Consider the following 22,500-nt stretch of genomic DNA (forward strand, 5'->3'; position numbering starts at 1 on the left):
TCTCTCTGGAATTATTTCTCCTTCGTCGTTATTATTCCGATCTTCTTTCTTTCGTTTTATGTTTTTCTTCTTTTCCTTTTTCTTTTTTTTTTTTTTCTTTAGAACGCGATACGCCATGATCGATATATTTCTTTTTGCCTTTCTTTTTCTCCATTGTATTCGTGTAAAACTTTCCTTTCTTTTCTCCGAACCCTCCCCCCCTCCCCGCCACGCCACCATGAAATATTTGCAATAATAATTATATCGTACATAGATATAACGCGTTTGTTTTAATATATCGATCGATAATAATTGTCTATTATTACTATTACTATACTCGCATAAATTAAGAGATTTTGTTTTTTTTTCTTTTTTTTTCACTTGACAATTTCAACGATTAATCATTAACACCTCTTCTTTACATTCTTTCATTTCTTTGTTTTATCATTTGCTTTTTCTCTTTAGACACACTTATATCCAAAGATTATTTTTAACGGGAGATCCTCGCTTTTTTCCTTTCTTTTTCTTCTATTTTTCTTTATCAAAGGCCATACTCTCGTTTTCTAAATCATCAACTTATTAACTTATTAACGTATCGAATAATTCAGGAAACGCGTCGTGTGCGACATATTTTCATTTAATTTAGGGGTTATATCGAGATCGTTTCTCATTGGTCGGTCGATCGATAATACAAAACCAAGATGATAATCGCGCGAATTTTCAAGCACGTACTTATATATAGCAAATATTATTTAAAATCCATTAACTGTTTTCATATATAAATTAGAAAGATATTAATAGAAATATAATAAATTCATTGAAAGATTCGAAAAATAAATATCGATATAGATCTAAATCAGGGAAATTCAGTGCGGCATACTTTCTATATTTTAAGAATTAGATCGAAATCGTTTCTCATTGGTCGGTCGCTTGATAATATAAATCAAGATGGCGATCGCGCGAATTTTCAAATATATATGTACTTACATATAATGTACATTATTAAATATTCATTAATAATTAAACGATCGACTGTTCTTATATATTAGTTAAAAATACATATAATTAAGAAGAAGAGGAAATAAAAGAAAAAGATAATAAATTCATTGAAATATTAGAAAGATATACGATAGAGATGTAGAATTATTTTGGTGATACAAAGTTTTGTTGTGTAAATGAAAGATAAAGAAACGTAAAACATGAATTTGTAAAAGATTTTTGGATTTAATTTTTGAAATAAATAAACATATAAAAAATATGAAGCGAGAAATGCACTCGCGAAGAGTGAATGAAGGATATGAAAGAATAGGAGAAAAGAAAGAAAAAGAAAGAAAAAAAAAAAAAAAAGGAAAGAAAATGAAAAAGAAATTAAATTAAATTGAACGAGAGTTGATTGCTTCTACTACTTTTTTCTTCTTCTTCGATAGTTCTTCAGGTGGAAGCCCTTCACTGCTACAACCCATTCTGCAAATCTCAAATGTAATTCGTTCTGGCGGTACAACAGAGAAACTTGAAACCACAGCGACAGTAGGAGGATTGTCGCGATCTGTTGCTAGTATTCCATCGATTCACTTTTCGTCCGCCATTGTTACGAGTTACGCGATTTCCGGCTTCCTGTAGGGCCACACATTTTTCTGCAAAAAAAAGAAAAAAAAGAAAAAAAAAACAAAACAACAACAACAATGAGAACGATAAATTAAGAAAGAGAGAAAGATAAACAAAAAAACGAAAGAAATAAGCTATAAATGTTTAATATTATACGCAGGATGGAAGAAATTTACGAAAAGAAAGGAGTAAGAAGATACATAAAAAAAAAAAAAAAAAAAAAAAAAAAGAGAGAGAGAGACAGAGAAAGAGATCATTTAATTTCTTTATTTTATTAATTGATAATTTCAACATTTCGTTATAATTTACTTATAATAATATTTTTATTATTGAAAAAAAAAAGAAAAAAAAAAACCACATTGATTTGTCATTAAATTAACTTCGACGTAATTATTTATATAAAAAGTCATCGTTATATTATTTAATGTTAGAGAATTATTTAACGATAAATAAAGAGAAATAGAGATATAGATAGAGAATAGAGATATATATATATATACATATATATATATAGAGACAGATAGAGAGAGAGAGAGAGATAAAAAGGATAATGGAAGAAACGTGTGTCCCATATTCGATCATTTAATCCTTACTACAAAATCAAGCCGATTAGGATTGCAATGATGGTATTATTAAGTGATCGAGAGTCTACACAATCTCTGTAGTAGAGATTGGCATACCTGTATCAGCCTCGGATTGGGGCATGAATTCCTGTAACTCAGCGATCAGTGCACCTATCTCTTCGGAATCCTTTTTGATGCTGCACAATTCCTCCTCGTTGAAGTCGGGCGTGATCTGCTTGCATAACAGGATCTGAGAGATAACGTTGCCTATATTCGACGGTCCCGCTCTGCTCTCTGAAATATTATCGAAAAATAAAAATATTGTCCTTCCAAATTTTTATCCTTATACTCTTTCGATACTTCTTTAATTTCTTCTTTCTTTCTTTTTTCTTTTTCTTTTTTTTTTTCTTTCTTTTTTTCATTTTTCTTCGTTTCGTTTCGCTTTGTTTTCCTTTCACGTTCCAAATCTTATTAAACTTTACGTTTTTCAAATTACATTGTACATGCAAAAAATTGAATGTAGTATTTGTGAAAAGAATTGTATGATCTTATTATAGATTGTATATTAATAAATAAATAAATAAATAAATAAATATATATATATATATATAATAATTGATGCTACGTGTGTTTTTGTAGATTAAAATTTATAGATTAAAAATTCCAAAATTCAAAATTCAAACTAGTATTTTGTTTTTATTATTATTATTATTATTGACAATAAAAGACGCTATATATTTCTTTTCTTTTTTTGGTTAATTTTTTCATCCCCTCTTTTTCTTTTCATTTACATCTAACACGTAGCACATTAATTTATATCTTTTAATATCTTAATTATTATACAAATATAACAAATTGTTATTCTACGTGTATGTCGTAGGATAAATATAAATTAGAAAAGAAATGTATTAGAAAGGAAACGTTTAACGAACTGTTTTAAAATAAAGATGTTTGTGCTTTGATTAAATTGATAATTACGTATCAAATTAAAATTGTTCGATAGTAATACTTTAACTTTCTCTTAATGTTCCATGGGATTTGCTAGAGACAATCGAATTTTCTATGCTACTTCTATCGAAGGAACTTTCTCTCATTCTCCCTCTCTCTCTCTCTCTCTCTCTCAATCTCTTTATCTTTATCACTATCTCTATCTCTCTATCTTTCTCTTTATTTACGTTCGTGAGATAAGGTACTATCGACTGTAAATAATTGGGAAACGATCGAATTACGTGCAACTCGTGCCTAGAATTTCGATAATGAAGTTGAGAAAGAGAAAGAGAGAGAACGAGGGAGAGAGAGAGAGAGAGAGAGAGAGAGAGAGAGAGAGAGAGAAAGAGAAAGTTTGTCTTCGAACGAGAAAAAAAATTTCTTTATCGTCAATATCTTTCAGATTTGTTAGAAAAATTATTATTATTATTATTATTATTATTATTATTGTTATTAATATGCAATAAATTTAAACACGTATATGCATAAACTTGTATATGTAAAATGATAAGAATATTGAGAAAATATAATATATGTCAAGAAATTAGAATATAAAATAAAATATAAAATTTGATGAAACAGAAAGAAAGAAAGAGAGAGAGGGAGAGAGAGAGAGAGAGAGAGAGAGATACTTTATAAATATAAAATAACATAAAGATAGATTATAAATAAATGGAATAAAAATTAACATTAATTAATTTGATGAAAATTTTTTTAAACGTTATATTAACGAAATACAAAAAAAAAAATATATATGTATATATATATATATATTTTTTTTTTTATTTATAATATATAAATCACGTATCATATTTATATTACAAGATGACGGTTTCGTAGCGTGTTGATTTGAAGTACTATATGTCTATAAAGTAAATTAGGAGCTGAGTAAGTGAGACTGTTTAGATCAAAGGGGCTGTACTGCCTTTAACATCTGTTGAAGCTTGAGTTTACCTTTGCGCTTTGCAACTCGATAACACCTGATTGAGTCAACCAAAGTGACATTGCGTTCGTTGATGTCATACCTAACTGATATATTCCCTCTCAAATTATTACGATCGTCGTCTTTAATACACGTTAAATCAATTCAGATTTTCTTTCATTGATTTTATGATCTTAATATAGTTCGTATCTTAATTTCATTGAATGAATAAAGATCTAATGTGTGTGATTGTCCGAACAAAAAGAAAAAAAAAAAAGAATTAGAAACTTTTCTTCTCGTAATAATTGATAATAGAATAAAAATAATTGAACTGTTGATTTTATGCTCTTACTTTTTTCCTTCTTCTTTCGTTAATTTTGTTCTTTTAATTAATTATCAATTAGAAAGGAACATGAAATTTTATAAGTGTATACGATTGAAATGTACCAGAAAAAAAAAAAAAAAAAAAAAAAAAAAAAAAAAAAAAAAAAAAAGAAAAAAAAAGAAAAAACAGAATAAATAAATTGAAAGAAAAAAAATTCAATTCCTTCTTATCGATATGATAATCGAACGTAGAAAAGGAAAGTGATATTTTTGTCAAAAAAAAAAAAAATATATCATCATATAAAAAATATATATATCATATATAATACTTACCAAAATATCCAGACATATCCATCGGTACAATTCTTATCAGATTTTTACTCTTCGACAATTCACGAAGGAACAATTGCGTTACGAAGAATAATAGGACCAAATTTGGACTATCCGCTGGTATTCCAACATCCATCGCGCTAGAAATTACGGAATTTAAATCAATATATGCCACGATTAAATCTACGAACCGTTCAGTTTGTTAACAATATTATCAATTTAATACGTTAAGGGAGAATATAATGCCCTTATGTAAACTATGTTACAATCGTATCGCGGTTATTTGTTCATATAATTATTATCGAAAACGTAATACCATTATTGAACCAAATCCTAAATATTTGTTTATCTATATATCTATGCGATACGTATGATCGCAATTGAAAAAAAAAAAAAAAGAAAAAAAAACCTTCATTTTTAAAAGGAAAAAAATGTAATCTTTTTTTACGTAGAACAAAAAATTCATTCGATTATCGAGGATGGCTAGAAAGTTCTTAAGATTGTGGTTTTATAATCTGAAAAGAAGAAGACGATATTAGCAAGATATGAGAATTGATTGAATAAAATATAAATTCATTAATATTTCGAAGAAAACGAATTAATAAAAAAAAAAAGAGATATAATAATAATAATAATATTCATAAAAATAATAAATAAATAAATAAATAAAATTGAAGTAAAATAAAATAGTTTTTCTTTCCTTTTTTTCTCTTTTTTCTTTTCTTTTCTTTTTTTTTTTTTTTTGATTCTTTTATTTCTTCTTTCTATTTAAATCAAAGAAGAAGAAGAAGAAGAAGAGAAACCATATTGTCTTGATTCGCAATATGTCGCCATTTTTCTTAGAAACAGTTTCTTCGATTCGGTATCATGCTCAGACGGCTAATTACTTGAAAAACGTAATTGCCAATGTTCGAGCAATAATTAAGAGCGTTGACGTTGAACTAATTACAATTGACTTTTTCATTCTCTTTTTTTCTTTCTCTCTCTTTCTCCTTCTCGCGTACCATCTTTTCTTCGTTCTTTTGATCACAGACCTGTATTTTCTCAGATTAAGAAAGAAATATACCGAAATATATGATCGAAGTTAAATACACTTTTATTTCAAAGTTTTGCCATATTCATTTTATTTTCAATATAACTTTTCTCTCCATTTATTCCATATAATTCATTACGATTTAATAATAATTTAATATCATTCGTATTAATTCATTATATATTATTATATGAAATCTTTAGAACAATTTATTATATACAATTTATATATTAATTCATTAGACTTACTTTCTTTTTTTTCGATATTAAAATAATTTGCATGTATTTTCCTTATTCTTCTTCTTCTTTTTTTTCTTTTCTTTTCTTTTCTTTTTTTTTTCTTTTTTTTTTTTTGTTCAAATATTTAATTTTTTATTCGAATATTAGTACGCGATAAAGTTGTCCATCAATTCGATCCGTCATTCATACTCATATACATATAAAATATCACATTGAAATCATCGAAAAGTAATAATAATAATAATAATAATAATAATAATAATAATAATAATAATAATAATAATAATAATAATAATAATAATAATAAATAACAATCTCTGTTCTTTGATGTCTAACGATTTATAATACTTTTCTAAGTATCGCGTGAACGAAGAAGTCGATTATAGTTTCCACCTAAACGTTTCTATCACGCTAACGATAAGCTACGAGCAAAATCGTTAAGATAAAAGTTTCCTCTTTTTCTCTGTCTCTTTCTTTCTCTCGCGTTATTTTTTTCACGAGCATTCAAATATTCGTCTGTACAAATCAAAAACATGTCCTCCTTTCTTTTTCACTTTCTATCTTCAATTTCGTTTTTTTCTCTCTTTTTTTTTTTTCTTTTTTTTTTTTTCGTCCTTTTTTTCCTTTCCCATAAACATCGAATTTATCATAATCATAGTGATTCCAAGGCATATCTCACAATCTCCTTTTCCCTCAACCTCTTTCTGTTCTCACGTGCACCATTTTTTTGTTTGTTTTCTATTTTTCTTTTTTGTTACATTAACGTAGGATTTCGTTTAAAATGAATGTGTGTCAAGCGAATGTGTGTGTGTGTGTGTGTATGTGTGAGAAAAAGAGAGAGAGAGAGAGAGAGAAATGGGGAAGGGGGAATGAGAGAGAAAGATGAAGCAGTGGAATTCAATTAATTTTAATATGAAAACAAGACTGTTTACGCTTCCATAAATTCGTAGGGAACTTTCAAAGCCCATTTGATTTTGCTTGCTCGCTCGCTCGGTCGCTCGCTTATTTGTTACTGACTGCTCACATTTTTCTCCTTTATCTTCCATTCTTTTTTTTTTTTTTTGTTTTCTTTCTTTCTTTTTTTTTTTCCTTTCCCTTTTTCTATCCTACCCCCTATTTACGATCATTATTATATTTTTAGTTAAGAATAAATTTTGAATTCTTCAAAATACTTCAATGAGATTAGTGACTCTGGGAATGCTTTTTCATAAACGTTTGTTTTTATAAACATAAACGTTTTTTTATAATACATTTTCTCTCTCTCTCTCTCTCTCTCTCTCACTCTCTCTCTTTCTCTCTAATTCTTTTTCTTTTTCTTTCTCTCGTTCCGTTTGACAGAGAAGAAAATTTATTGTTTTGTAAATATATATATATATATATATATATATTTCTTTTTTTAATAATATCAAAAACGATAATATCGATTATATATAAACTCGTCGATATTTCTTTTGTTATAATATTGATCATATATATATATATACATGTATTATAATTCAAATAAAAAGTAATATAAATGTTAGAAAATAATTATTAAACATTTAAAAAAAAGTAAAGAAATTAATTCGAATACGTAAAATATTCTTTTATCAAACTCGCATCGTATATGCATCTATCAAAAGATAAATTTTATCTATAAATAATTTTATTATTTGTAAAGAAAACGCGTTATCGCAAATGATCTCGAAATAGTAATTAATTTTTCATATTATCTAGACTCGCACTGTACGTATACATGTACCAAAAGATACGACTTATAAATAATATATAACCAAAGTATATATACACACACACACACACACACACACACACACACACACATACACGCTCGCATAATTGGGCCAAAAAGAAAATAAATAATTCTGAGTATAGAGACGTTCCAACGTTAGAAAAAGATGTTTCTACGGTAGACCATTTCATTTCTTACGAGAGAGAAAAAGAGAAACGCGAGATCTACGTAAGACGTAAGAGATCTATTACGAAAAAAAAAAAAAATAAAAAAAAAAATAATAATAAAAAAAAAAAAAAAAATAAAAATAAGAAAAAAAAAAAAAAAAAAAAAAAAAAAAAAAAAAAAAAAACAAAAAATAGAAAAACAGTAAAGAAAGAAAAAAAATGCCGACTGCTTTTCATCCCCTCTCTTTCTCTCTCTCTCTCTCACTCTCTCTGGCGAGAATGACAAAAACATTTTCAACGACGCGAAATTAACGAGAAACGAACACAAGAACTGTCCGTATCGTAAACACATACAAAGAGAGCGAGAGAGCGAGAGAGAGAGAGAGAGAGAGAGAGAGATTTCTACGTAATAAAAAAAAAAAAAATAAAAAAAAAGAGACTTACAAGAGAAATAGTCTCTCTCTCTCTCTCTCTCTCTCTCTCTCTCTCTACGACTGAACGTGGTTAAGAGAAGGGTGGAAGGGAGGCAGGGAGAGAAAGGCCAGCGAAAAAAAGAAAAAGAAAAAGAGAAATAAAAAAACTTTTACGCCGACGTCTTCCTACCTACGAAGCTTTCTTCGTCTTTTCTCTTTCCGGTCTTTCGCGATATCGAGCTCGAAAAAGGGCTTGGAGAGGTCAAAGGGTACGATCGTTGGAAGAAGAACCTTTTCTCCCCCTTTTTTTTTTCTTCTTTTTTTTTTTTTTTTTTTTCTTCACTAATACACTATATAAGAGATAGAAGAAATCCGTACTCGTTAAGGATTTTCCTTTTTTCTTCATTTCTTTTTCAAACTCTTGCTTTTCTTCCTTTTTTCTCTCCCTTTTTCTTTTTTTTTTTTTCTTTTTCCTTTTCATTCATTCCTCCTCCTCCTTCTTCTTCTTCTTCTTCTTCTTCTTCTTCTTCTTCCTTATCCTTCACGGTCAATACGATTCCTTAATACATAACGTTTCTTCCTCTTTTTCCTCCTCCTTCTCTTTTCTATTCTCTTTTTTCTATTCTCTCCTTTCCGTTTCTTTTTTTTTCCCCCTCTTCTTTCTTTTTTATCCTTTTTCTTTTTCTTTCCTTTTTTTTCCTTTTCTTTTTCTTTTTTTTTTTTTACATATTCTTTTATAAGAGAGACATTGAAGAAGAAAAGTTCTTCTCCCAAGTGGGAAACATCAAAATCCTCTTCGAGGATTCGCAAAGAATTCGTTAAAAAAAGAGAAAGAGAAAGAGAGAGAGAGAGAGAGAGAGAGAGAGAGAGAGAGAGAGGTCTTTAAATGAGAAGAGAGATGAAAGAAAAAAGGATTTTATGGTTTGAAAGAGGGGGATTTTTATAGAGGGTGAAGAACGCCAAAGAGGTTCTTTTCGTGACTTACAAAAAAAAAGAAAAAAAAAAAAAAAGAAAAAGAAAAAGAAAAGAAAGAAAGAAAACAATTAAATTTTTTCGAAACTTTTAAGACTCCTATTTAAAATCACATTATTACAAACTAAATCTTCAGTTTTAACGATAAAGAAAATAGGATAGACTAAAACATCCCTCCCCCCCCCCCCAAATGAGCAATTTATTTTTATGATCATTTAAAAACTTTTGATCTGTTAATATCCATTAACTGATTAAATTAAAAATAAAGATAACATTCGTATTTCACTTATACTTAGTTTCTATCCTTTAATCTCATCCTTTTCACCCTTATAATCATACATATATATGTATATATGTTTATATTGGATTGGCCAATAAATAATGTCGATATTTTCAATTGAAAAAAATATTTACGTTGTTTATTACAAATACGAAGTATTAAGGATGTTCAAGAAAAGAAAAAAAAAAAAAAGAAAAATTATCATATAGCGTTTATATTTATTTAGATATTAAATAAATATAAACGTTATGTGAAGTATTAAATATTTTCAATTAAAAAAAAAAAAAAATTATTTATTTATATATATATATATATATATATATATATATATATATAAATAATGAAAAGAAATATATAAAAAATTAGAACATTATACTTATCGGCCAAATCGATATATACATATACACATGCACATGTTTTTCTTTTCTTCTTTTTTTTTTTTTTTTTTTTTATTAAACAATTTCTCTAGACCTTCTTCAACTCCTTCTTCAATTTTTCATAATTCACTTTCATTTTCTTCTTCCTTACTTTTCCCTTTCTTTATAAAGTTTTTCATATTTCTTCTCCTTGGTCGACTTTATGTTATTTTCTTTTTCTTTTTTCCTTTTCTCCAACGTTCCTCGTCGTAAAGACTCCGAACTTTAATTCAAACGGTCAAGGTTGACTACTATTTTATACTTAACAGTTAAACTCTACCCGTTCTCTCTCTCTCTCTCTCTCTCTCTCTCTCTCTCTCTCTCTCCATTCCATTATTCATGTCCTTTTGTGTCGTCTTTTACGGTTCTCATAGGTTACGCGGCAAACCTCGTGACTCCTCTACGCGCAATCATCCCTCTTATATAACTATATAGTCCGTGGGAATAATCGATTATGTCGAAATAGGACATACATAGATCGATTCTTATTCTCAAGTGTAGCGAAGGGTCTACTCGACACCGTTAAAAAAATGAAGGACTTTTCTCTTCGATCTGCTTCGACGACGACAAAAAAAAAAAAAGAAAAAAAAAAAGAAAAGGAGATAGATAATACATATATATATATATATATATACATATACATACGTTACATATGCATTTTTATGCATTTTTATGCATGCACACACATTTTCACGCATATATATATATATATATATATATATATATATATATATACGTTTTAACATTCGTAGTTTATCCATATTTATATCCTTTTTTTTTCCTCTTCTGTTTCCTTCTTTCTTTTTTTGTTTCTTTCTTTCTTCCTTTTTCTTTTTCTTCCTTTTCTATTTTTTCCTTCTCTTTTTTTTTCTCTTTTTTTTTTTCTCCCATTTTGCATGAAAGAAGACCATTTTCGACCGATCAACGTGAGATTATAAAAAAGAAAAGTAAAAGTGTTAACCTTTAAATCGAATTATATAACAATGATCAGATACAAAACGATTTAACATGTGTACGTACATGTGATCATACATGTGTACGTACAAAATACGTGCAAATATATTTTATCGAATTATTATCGTTGATCGTTCAACGATAAAATTTTTTGATTGTTTCCAACAAATGAATATTTACATGATCATTGACACGTTTAAATAATATATACACCCACATATTTATATATATATATATATATATATATATATATATTCAGAAAATTACATACACATACATACAGATACATTTATTGGTTCAAGTTGAAATTTTCTCAGTTTTCTCGCGTTTATGCGAACGTTCAGAGAGCTTGCCGTATGCGTTTAAACGAGTTACCAACAGAGTCGAACCAACAACGTTGAAAGTTACGAACCGTGAAGTTAACTCCCTGCAAACTCGAATTTTCTTCCGTTTGCCCAAACGACCCCGACGACCCTTCCTTCCTCCCAACCTCTCTCTCTCTCTCTCTCTCTCACTCTTTCTCTTTTGCTCTCGTTCTCTGTTTCCAGATTATATAATATCGTAAATGTTCTTTCACGAGGTACATACTGCAAAGGAACACAGATGTCTATGACTGGTATGTGTTCTATGTACAACATGAAAATTTAAATACTCGAGTACAACTCGTCTATATCTTTATAACTTCAGAATCGGGGGAGGGGGTGTGAAAGAATAAACCAAAAAAGTTTATAAATAAGATCAGATGTTCTTAGATTATCACGAATATCGATCTTATTCTTTTTCAAGATCATTTGGACTAAATGTCGTTGTTTTTGTTGTTTTTTTTTTTTTTTTTTTTTCTTTCCCTTTCATATTTATCACAAAATTATATTCCCTCGATTGAAATATTATCGATCGTAGAAATGTACGAAGTAGAATATCTCGAAATCGGAGCAATTGATTATCGAAATAATTGATAAAACTATTTTGACTAATTCTGTATATTAAATCAACGTAATATTATAATATTGAAAACGAAAACTTTTCAGTTATTATACTATTTTAAATTCAAGAGACATTTAATGTTCTCCAAACTGAAATCCAGATCCAAATACAGTCACGGACCGGTGAGTTATGGATGGGTTACTTTAAAATCGAGTCAGTACATTGCTATACTCGACAGATAGAAATGAAAATAACTTTTTTAACAGCCGTCATGTCTTAATGTTTAAAATTGGACGAGAAGAAGGTAAAAAGAAGAAGAAGAAGAAGAAAAAAAAAAAAAAGAAAGAAAAAAATAAGTGGCAAGTTGTAGTAGGTTATGCTTCAACGAGTTTCAACACGACCGAAATTCAACCGAACAGTAAAATATTAATTTGTAACTTTGTCCAAAGTTATATTACAAATAACGTAGATGAATATTTGAGTAAATTTATCGTTAAATATATATATATATATATATATCTTTATTTAAGCCGTCATTCAAAATATTTCTCTCTCTTTCTCTCCTATGTAATACAAAATTCAACAAAGAAAAATGACAAGTAAATATGTGAGTTTGTCGATACTGAAAATTAACGTTTAACTTATCCCGGGTTATTTGAGATACATAGAAACAAATTTTAGGAGCAAATTTACCATACATGATGTATATACATTATATATAAATATATCTACATATATATACGTCTTCGTGCATAACCACGATCATATAATTACGATATTTACAAATGTTCATATTTAAAACTTATATTTAATGATTGTTTATTCAAACAAATAATATTACCGTTAGAACGAACTTGTTAATTTCTAATGTAAACAAAACTATGAGAGTAATGTTTACGTACGTATTGAAGAAAAAAAAAAAAAAAAAAAGAAAAAAAAATTAATATTACGTGAAAAATAATTTATACATTTAAAAGAATTTCAATTGTCATTGAAAGAAATTTCTAATAGACAGAGATTAGAATATTTATCGACTAGTGAAATAAATTACGTATCTTATCTCTAATGTCAATCTTAAATTTTAAAAATAGGCCACGATACATGGAACTCTCCTGGTCTTACTTTGTCACGCGAAAAATCATAAATTTTACTTACACTAAATCGCGAAAACGTATAATTATATACGTAGAGAAAAGAAAATTAAAAGTAGTCGTAGAGTAGTAGTAATCTAGATAGTTTCGAGCTTTTTTCTTTTTTTCTTCTTCTAATGCCCCTTTACACTATGCAACCCTTGAACGTAATACACATTAGCGTATAACGGATAGAAGTCATCATGGCCGGTTGTTAATCTCGAAAAAAACGTATAAATAAAAGCGATCTTTGCATATTATTTGCATAACTCCGCATTGGCTCGCGTGTTTAGTTTTACAGTTGAATAAAAGCTCACATTAAACAATAATAATATCGATTGCCGTTATATTGTTTTTTCTATTGAAAAAATTATAAATTATTACGCACTTTTTATTAGAATATCAATAAAAATTAATATTATAAAATTCTAAATTTGATCTACGCTTTCGATGCGAAATATTTTCACATAAATTTCAGACATAGAATATTCTAAATTACTATTTATTGAATACTATCGGTAATAATAATAATAATAAATAATACTAATGATGTAAATGAATAATACCAGTAATTAATTAATAATAATATTAATAATAAATAATAATATAAATAATACTAATCTATGATAAATTATACCAACATAAATCAATAATACTGTAATATATATATTATATATATACATATATATATATATATATTTTTATATTAATTATTCATCAATAATACTAATAATTGTAGAATCGAATATACACACAATGTTCAATTAAAACTACATAATAACTAACTTAAGATATAAAAAGTGAAGAAAATATTGTTCGGTTAGTGAAAGAAAATTCAATTATATGAAACATGAAGTGAAAATGATCGAAGATCGATCAGCCATGTCGGACAGTTTCGTCCATGGACGAACTACTGAAATTGACGTGAGCTATGGGACTATACACACGTCTATATACACATATGTATGTATATATATATATATATATATGTGTATATATATACACACATACATATGCATATATACAAAGCGTACGCACGCATACCAATAAGCTATATTCATGAATAAATTCTACGGCAAATCGCTTGTAATCGAGGACATTCGATTGAACGTTTAGGTCTCCAGCCGGTGCGAAACAATTTTTGGTCCTTTCGAGAAATGTATATTTTTCTCCTTCTCCCGTTCGTCCTTCGGGATTCCCTACGTGAATATATTTCATTTGTACCCGTTCTACAAAGAAATAAGATCTTCTAGTTTGAAATATATATATATATATATATACACATATATATGTATATGTATGTATATGTATTTTCGGTTAGTCGAAATCTACATTGAAAATGAGAAAGAAAAAGAGTTCCTACATAAAGTTGATTTATATATATATATATCAATTTGTCGAAAAAGTAACACTTGTAAGATTTCTTTTTTTTTTTTTTTTTTTTTTTTCTTTTTTATATATCTATGAGAAACTATCCGCCATACTTTTCAATTTAAATTATTTTCTAATCGCAATGATATGTTTTAATAATTCATCGACAATTATAATTCCTAACGTTGTCAATCGATTTAAGAGAAAAAAGAAGAAGAAGGGAAAAAGAAAAAGAAAAAGAAAAAAGAAGAAGTTTTTCAAAGTTTCTTACAATAGGCAACAACGCTATACACGCAGGTAATACGCGGTAGCCTACTTTCAGGGATCTTAAAAATGAATATATATATATATATATATATATATATCTTTGTTACCGATAGGGATGCACGCAACCGTAATTATCGACGAAGTATAAAGTGATGTCTATCTCCAGGCGTAGGTAATATATATATATATATATATATGAATATAAATTATTATTGTAAGTTTTATAAAAATGATTGTTCTCATAACTCGCAAAACATTATTTAATCGATTTTGCGGTACTTAATGAAAAGAATGAAGAATTTTTATCAACATAATATTACAACGTTTGTCACGTTAAAATATTACATTGTAATTATTATTCATGATAAATTTAATTAACGATTAAAAGAAATAAAAATAAAAATGATTGTCGACGGAACGTAACGTAAAATTTGTTACGCAATAATCTATCTGATATTGTTCATAACTTAATTAAAAATCTATTTTAGACAATCTCTTCTTTCACAAGTATAGAATGTGTCGCGTTACATAACGCGATATAATTTGTTACTATCTATGAAATGTTATTTACACACTATAACACGATCGTCATCTCTGCATACAAATGGTTACGACTGTTATTGCATATGACAGTTGACGCCACTGCGAATGACATATTTCCAGATGTACTACTGGACCCGACTGGAATTCGTACTATAAATCTTCAATTATTTACAGCTTTCAAGGTGATACAAAGTTTTTTTTCTCCCCCTCCTTTCTTTTTTTTCTTTCCTTTTTTCTTTTTCACGACTGATCGTAAATTTGTACCTTTTTCAAAATTTCAAATAAGGACAGATGAGTTAGGGAGAATTTATTTTTATATCAAACTTTTCTTAAACAACGACAATTATTATCGTTGTTGTTATTATTATTATTGCTTTTTGAAATATCTATCTATAAACATATATATTTTTATATATATTATACGAATAATATTTTATATATAAAAAAAAAATACATATATATATATATATATATATATATATATTACATTTATTAGATATATCTTTTATTTTACGATGAAAATTTTTAACTCCTGCAAAAAAAAAAAATAAACAAAGACTATGATTGATATTGTTTTTCGAAACATACATATATATATATATATGTGTGTATCTCTGTGTATGTATTTTATAGACTAATAAATTGAAAACGTTTGAAACAAATAGAATCGATTGAAAGCAACGAAATATCAATAATGGAGGAAAGGGGAATCAAAATAAAAATATATTTCAAGCAATATCTATGAATTAAAACGAATAGACATATAACAATATATCCTCGTATATTATCAATAGTACGAATATAATACTTTTTACAAGGCCGTACAATTTCCTCCATTTATTTCCTTTATTTTCCTTTTTTATCTCTTGATCAGGCGGTCGGTTGAAAAACATTTTCATCGTGGTTAATTAAAAAAGAAAAAAAGTGTTCTGTCTCTTAGTATACTATATCTATATAATATTATTTAATATATATATATATATATATATATATATATATATATTTGAAAACTTCAGGCGATCATTAGTTTTTCGTTTTGTTAGAAAGTGGAACGAAGTTTGTCCATTTTATTTTTCTCCTTTGTCTCTCTCTCTCTCTCTCTCTCTCTCTTTTTCTCTCTCTTTTTCTCTCTTATCATTTTTATTATTGTCTTACTCGTTGTCGTAACACTTTTTGTTGTTTTCGTAGTTAAGAGGAAAAACAAATCGAGTAATATAGTAATCGTATTTGTGATGGACGTAGAACACAAAGAGAATCCGCAAAGTCTACGACTATCCAATTAGACTAACTCAACGTGTAATACGTCATAGCCATTGTTACCTCAGGCGCGATGCCCCGATTATTCGATTGAATATACTCGTATTCTCATCAACTATACAAATATATATATATATATATATATATATATATATATATATATATATATAGGATGTCTCAAAAGTCAATACCCACATATTACATTTTACTGACATTGATTGTTGCTTAATTGTATTTTTCTTTTTTTTCTTTCTCTCTTTTTTTCTTTTTCATTAACACGTACGTCTGTTACAAATTTTGTATTTGCAAAAAAAAAAAAGAGAGAGAGAGAGAGAGAAAGAAAAAAGAACACGTCACATTTCGAATTTCACGTAATTTATAATAAATTTCTTATTTCAAAGTTACATCTAACAAGATTGATAATATTCTACGTTTTCTAATTTTATTTATTATCATATATTTATATCGAATTTATTACTATATCATTAATATATTTATTACTATTATCGAATTTATTTGATTTAGAAAAAGAAATGGGTGAGGGAAGGAGGTGGGAGGGAGGGAGGGAGGGAGGGAGGGAGGGAGGGAGGTAAGAAAGAAATAAGAAAAAAGGTAGAGTTAATATAAAACACACATTAACATATCTCATTGTCTGGAAAAGAGAAAAAGAAAACGGAGCATAAACGCGCCCTTTTGTTATACCTTAAAAAAAAAAAAAAAAAAAAAAAAAAAAAAAGAAGAAGAAAAAGAGGATAAAGAAGATGGAGTACTGACAATGAGATAGAAAGAAAAGGAGGAGGAGGAGGAGAAGAAGAAGAAGAAGAAGAAGAAGAAGAAGAAGAAAAAGAAAAAATAAGAGTCTGAGAGAAAGGAGGCCATGAAAAATTAAGATTTTCATTAGGTCGTGCAAACCTCCGGAAGAAAATTTTTCAAAGGGCGACACGACGAACGAAGGAACATTGACAGTAATGACAAAAGGTTCACGTATTTTTAAAGATACTTTTATCTTTTATCTTTATATCATGGACTCTCCCTTATTGTCTAGATCCTGTATCTCATTAAAATCGATTTATACAGGTGACATTAAAAACACTCGTTTCTTTCATTAAATTATTTAAATGAATCCTACCGCACGGCTCTGGATTTAAGTATGTAAATGTTGTAAAACTGTAGAAGGTACTTAATTTTTTTTTCTTTTTTTTCTTTTTTTCTAATTCGTTTGCTTTTTTTCTTTCTTTCTTTCTTTCTTTCTTTCTTTTCTCTCTCTCTTTTTTGTTTTTCTTTTCCTTTTTTTTTTTTTTTTTTTTTTTTGGATATTCTATCTAGTAATTAGAATTATTTATTGCAAATTAAAAAATTTATCTTATTTTTTAATTAATACTAACGTGTAATAAATTTAATTCAATTTTATTATCTTTGTTTATAACAAAATTGTTTATAACAAATTGTTAATTAATTATTAACAATGTGTTAATGAACAAGTAGAGAAAATTTTGCCCTTAAAAATGACGCTTTATTCGCATTTCTACGACTTTTACTCCCAAAGATATGCTCATGTAAATACAGGACGTGATTGTTAAATAATAAGCAAAAAAAAAAATTGTTCGTTAAAAAAAAATAATCAATTCGTTTATTAATTATTTATTAGTTCATATAATTCTTAAACTGAATCCTTTTATTGGCACAAAATAAGATGATTTTAATTCGTAAGAATTTGTTTATAATGAATTGTTTATAAAACAAATTGTTAATTAATAATCATTTTAAAAACAAAAAATAGAGAAAATTTTGCCCTTCAAAATGATATTCGATTCAACTCTCTACGACTTTTACTTCCGAAGATATTCATACGTTAATAAAAAAAATAAACTAATTAATAATATAAAACAAAAACGAAAAAAATTGTTTCTCTTATTAAAAAAAATTCATTTGTTTATCAATTATCAATTTATATAAGTTTTGTAAATCAGTGACAATTTGCATATCCTTCTTTCGCACGAAACGATACGAACTTTCCTCGTAAGAATTTGTTTATAATAAATTCTTTATAAACAAATAGATTAATTAATAATCATTTCAAGAATAAAAAATAGAGAAAATTTTGCCCTTTAAATTGATATTTGATTCAAGTCTCTACGACTTTTAGTTTCGAAGATATTCACATGCAAATATAAAAGATTTTACGCTGACCCACTGACCTATATAATTTCATTCAAAATTGGCTCAGTGACACACTAACCTATATAAATTCCAAGAATTTACGGTGGCCTACTACTACTACTATTATTACTACGAACAGCTGTAGTACACAAATTATGAATGAAAAACTTTCGCAAGCGATATCTTCGGAACGAAAAGTCGTACAGACTTGATACAAATACCGTTTTCAAGCATTTTTTATTCTCTATTCGTTTAAACATTGCAATAATATTGTTATAATAAAATCGATTTTTTTTAATACTTTTTAATTGCAAATTTTTTTTTCTTCCCTTTCTTCACGTAATAATAACGTCGTAAATAGAACGGATGTCATTCAAATTTTGATTATTATTATTATGTCATTTTTATGTTTATTTGTTTATTTAAAAAAAAAAAAAAAAAAAAAAAAAAAAAAGATTTAATATACAAAATGAAGATCATAAACACGAAGAATTATTCTTTATGTACTTTGAAAATCATCAATACCTTGTTAATATTATTTACTTATGTACTATTACTATGTATTTACTTATTTTAATCGCATCTCCGTAATATCGTTACTTAGAAATAAATTAAACCAGAAATATCTCCCAAACTAAATAAACTTTCGACATAGACGATTTAATACTTTCTCATAGAGAAGGTTAAGCTGGTTATCGAGCGAATATAATGAAAAGCGTATGATCTCGTTAACAGAAAAAAAAAAAAAAAAGGAAAAGAAAAAAGAAAAAAGAAAAAAGAAAAAAAGAAAAGAAAAATAAAATAAAACAAGAAAGAGAAAGAAAAATAAGTTAACCTTCGTATGTTCCTTTCATGCGTTCATTTCTAAAAACAAGGGGAGAAAAAAAAAAAAAAAAAAAAAAAAAAAGAAAAAAACGAAAAAAAAAAGAAAAAAAGATTACTGCCAAATTATGAACCTAACCCGTACCGTACGACGAATTTCGTAAATAAAATTTCTCCGGGGAAAAAAAAAAAAAAAAAAGAAAAGAAGAAACATAGAACATTCAAAACTATTGTTCCAACCTATTATATATCTATGTATTGTACATACATATGTAGAATGAATAAAATTGTAAAAGGGAAAGAAATGATAAAAAAAAAAAAAAAAAAAAAAAAAAAAAAAAGAAAAAAAACGAAAAGAAAAGAAAAGAAAAACAAAAGAGGAACGATTCTCAAACGAACGTATGGTTGGAAGAAGAAGAAAAAAGAAAAAAAAAAGAAAAAGAAAAAGAAGAAAAAAGAAAACGAGAGAAATAAATCTTTCACACGAATACCAAAACCAATTAAATAAAATACTTTATTTATTCATTGAAACGTTTATCACGTATTATTATTAATTTAAATGAATAATCAAGTAGATATCTATATATATATATATATATATATATATATATATATATATTTCTCATGTTAGTCGTATGTCGAAACTATCGAATCGCGTGTTGCGTTTCACTGCTTGAAAGTTACTATAGCAATAATTTATCCGAGAAACTTATCGATGTGCGTACGTTCGTAAATTCTTTCTCTCTCTCTCTCTCTCTCTCTTTCTCTCTCTTTCTCTTTCTCTCTCTTTCTTTCTTTTTAGAATACAATAGTTCGCAACAGAAAGAGATAGAGATAAAGATAGATGAAAAGGGATAAAAAGAGAAGAAAAAGAAAAGAAAAGAAGGGGAAAGAAGAATAAGAAGAGAGTAGAGAATCGATTCGAATTGTTTCGCATTTTTATCGAAAAAAAATCTTTCATTTAAATCGTCAAATTATATTGTCGGGATATAATATAAAGAGGAGAAATTAACGAATGAGCTAAAAAAAAAAAAAAAAAAAAAAAAAAAAAAAAATTAAATTAAATAAAAAAAGAAAGAAAAAAAAAAGCGATAGAGAGCTTTACATTTTCCAATCTATTTACCAAGTTAATTGAAATCTCATTAATCTAAAAACAAACTCCAATTCCACGAGAAATAGTTTTCTTTTAATCTTAGCAGATATGAAATATCATGATAATTCATAATTAATTCAGCCAAAAAGAATCATTATATATATATATATATATATATATATATATATATATATATATATATAAAATATCAGTGAAAAAATTATGATCAAATGTAATTATAAGAAATAATGAAAATATTATTAAAATTATTAAATATGAAAATTTATTAATAATAATAATAATAATAATAATAATACAATCAAATGGAAAAAATTAAAAAAGTACGATTTAAAAAAAAAAAAGAAAAGAAAGGTTCAATTTCTTGTTACATATTGGGTGAATTAAAAAAAATAAAAAAAAAAAAAAAAAAAATAAAAAAATAAAAAAATAAAAAAACCTAATTAATCTTGCGAAATTTTGGATTTATTTCTTATAGAAACTTTTCAGTTCTCAATCTGTATGCATGTATACTCCCACAAACGATGTATACGTTCTCGCATAACAATACGATTCGATAAGTACAAAAAGAGAGAAAAAAAAAGAATAAGCAAAAAAAAAAAAGAAAAGAAAAGAAAACGAAGAAGATTAAAATCGAAATACCTTCGTACTTGAGGCAGGACAAGTTGAGATGTTCCCTTGCAAGCTTCAACGCAGCTTCTTCGCAATTTTCGAATTTTCTCCCGTAATTCTGGACAGTCACGTGGTTGGCCGACGTTTATAAGGAGATCACGAAATTGTGCTACCTGACAGTTTATATCCTGAATTTGCTGCAATAGAAGAAATAAAATGACACGAGTTATATCACCTATACATTATATACACATATAATATCCTTTACTTTATTGATTTTAATCTGAATTTTTTATCTCTACAATCCGTTTGAAAATCTTTTAATATTTTCTTCTTGGATCGAATTAATCCTTATAAATAATTTAAATAATTTATATCGTGATATGTGACACATTTAAAAAAAAGGGGAAAAGAAAATTTATGTATTACTGTTTGATTCATATCTCTCTCTTTCGCTCTATCATAATATTTTAATTATTACATTTTATTAGATAAGATCAAGATCAAGGTCAATTTTTTATTATATTTCATAACGATTTCTTTCTCTATCGTAATAATTAAATTGTTATAAATAATAAGAATTTAAACTTCTTGATTAATAAATTTTTAAAACATTCATATATTAATTTTATCGATTATATACAAATAATATATATATATATATATATATATACATATATATAAATACATTAAATTCTATTAAAGAAGATTAAGAATTATAATTTCTTAATAATTATTTTCGGTCATAAATCAAAAGCATGATAACAAATCGGATTATTTCGTTTATTATCTATTAATTTTTTATTTCTCTCTCTCTCTCTCTCTCTCTCCCTCTCTCTCTTTCAATTGAAATATTTATTCTAAATATGAGAGAGAGACAGAGAAAACGATTGAACATATGGTGAAATGAATTTTAAAGACATTCATATATTAATTATAATCAATTAAAAATAATATTCTAATGCATTAAATTTTAAAAATAAAATAACATCAAGATAATTATTTTTTATTCAATTTCATATATAATCATTACTTTAAATCTGATAAATCAAACACATAATAACAAATCGTATTATTTCGCTTATTAATTTTGAGCTTTCTCTCTCTCTCTTTCTCTCTCTTCTTCAATTGAAATATCTGCTCTAGAAATTCAAGAGAGAGAGAGAGAGAGAGAGAGAGAGATTGAAGTAGAAATCAGGGATTAAATTATCGAAAGATATAAAACTCGCAAAAGTACATTCGAAAATCGATTTACCAGAAAAACCACCTTCTCGGATTTATCGGATTTATCGTCGTGGCATTTGCTCGTCGATGGTGTTGGAGACTCCGTCATTATCTGATCTTCTTACGGACTAGTTCTTCTCCGATCGTCGTGTGACATAACGAACAT

General features: G+C 26.8%; 1 protein-coding gene across 4 annotated transcripts in view; it reads right to left on the reverse strand.

Annotated features, from left to right (window-relative positions):
- Positions 1-236: 236 nt before the first annotated feature.
- The window catches only part of LOC124955154, a 30,274-nt gene continuing 8,010 nt past the window's right edge, over positions 237-22,500 (reverse strand). For 2 of the 4 annotated variants that reach the window (XM_047509136.1, XM_047509135.1), the window contains exons 2-6: positions 22,366-22,500; positions 21,141-21,307; positions 4,714-4,850; positions 2,265-2,441; positions 237-1,613 (exon numbers count right to left, since the gene is read on the reverse strand). The exon at positions 22,366-22,500 is cut by the window's right edge. In XM_047509136.1, coding sequence (XP_047365092.1) covers positions 1,453-1,613; positions 2,265-2,441; positions 4,714-4,850; positions 21,141-21,307; positions 22,366-22,443 — 720 coding nt within the window. In that variant the 5' untranslated portion in view covers positions 22,444-22,500 and the 3' untranslated portion in view covers positions 237-1,452. The remainder of the gene's footprint in view (positions 1,614-2,264; positions 2,442-4,713; positions 4,851-21,140; positions 21,308-22,365) is intronic. The other 2 variants (XM_047509137.1, XM_047509138.1) reach the window with 2 other exon arrangements.

Source organism: Vespa velutina, chromosome 17 (genome assembly GCF_912470025.1).
Source record: "Vespa velutina chromosome 17, iVesVel2.1, whole genome shotgun sequence".
Taxonomy (NCBI): Eukaryota; Metazoa; Arthropoda; class Insecta; order Hymenoptera; family Vespidae; genus Vespa; species Vespa velutina.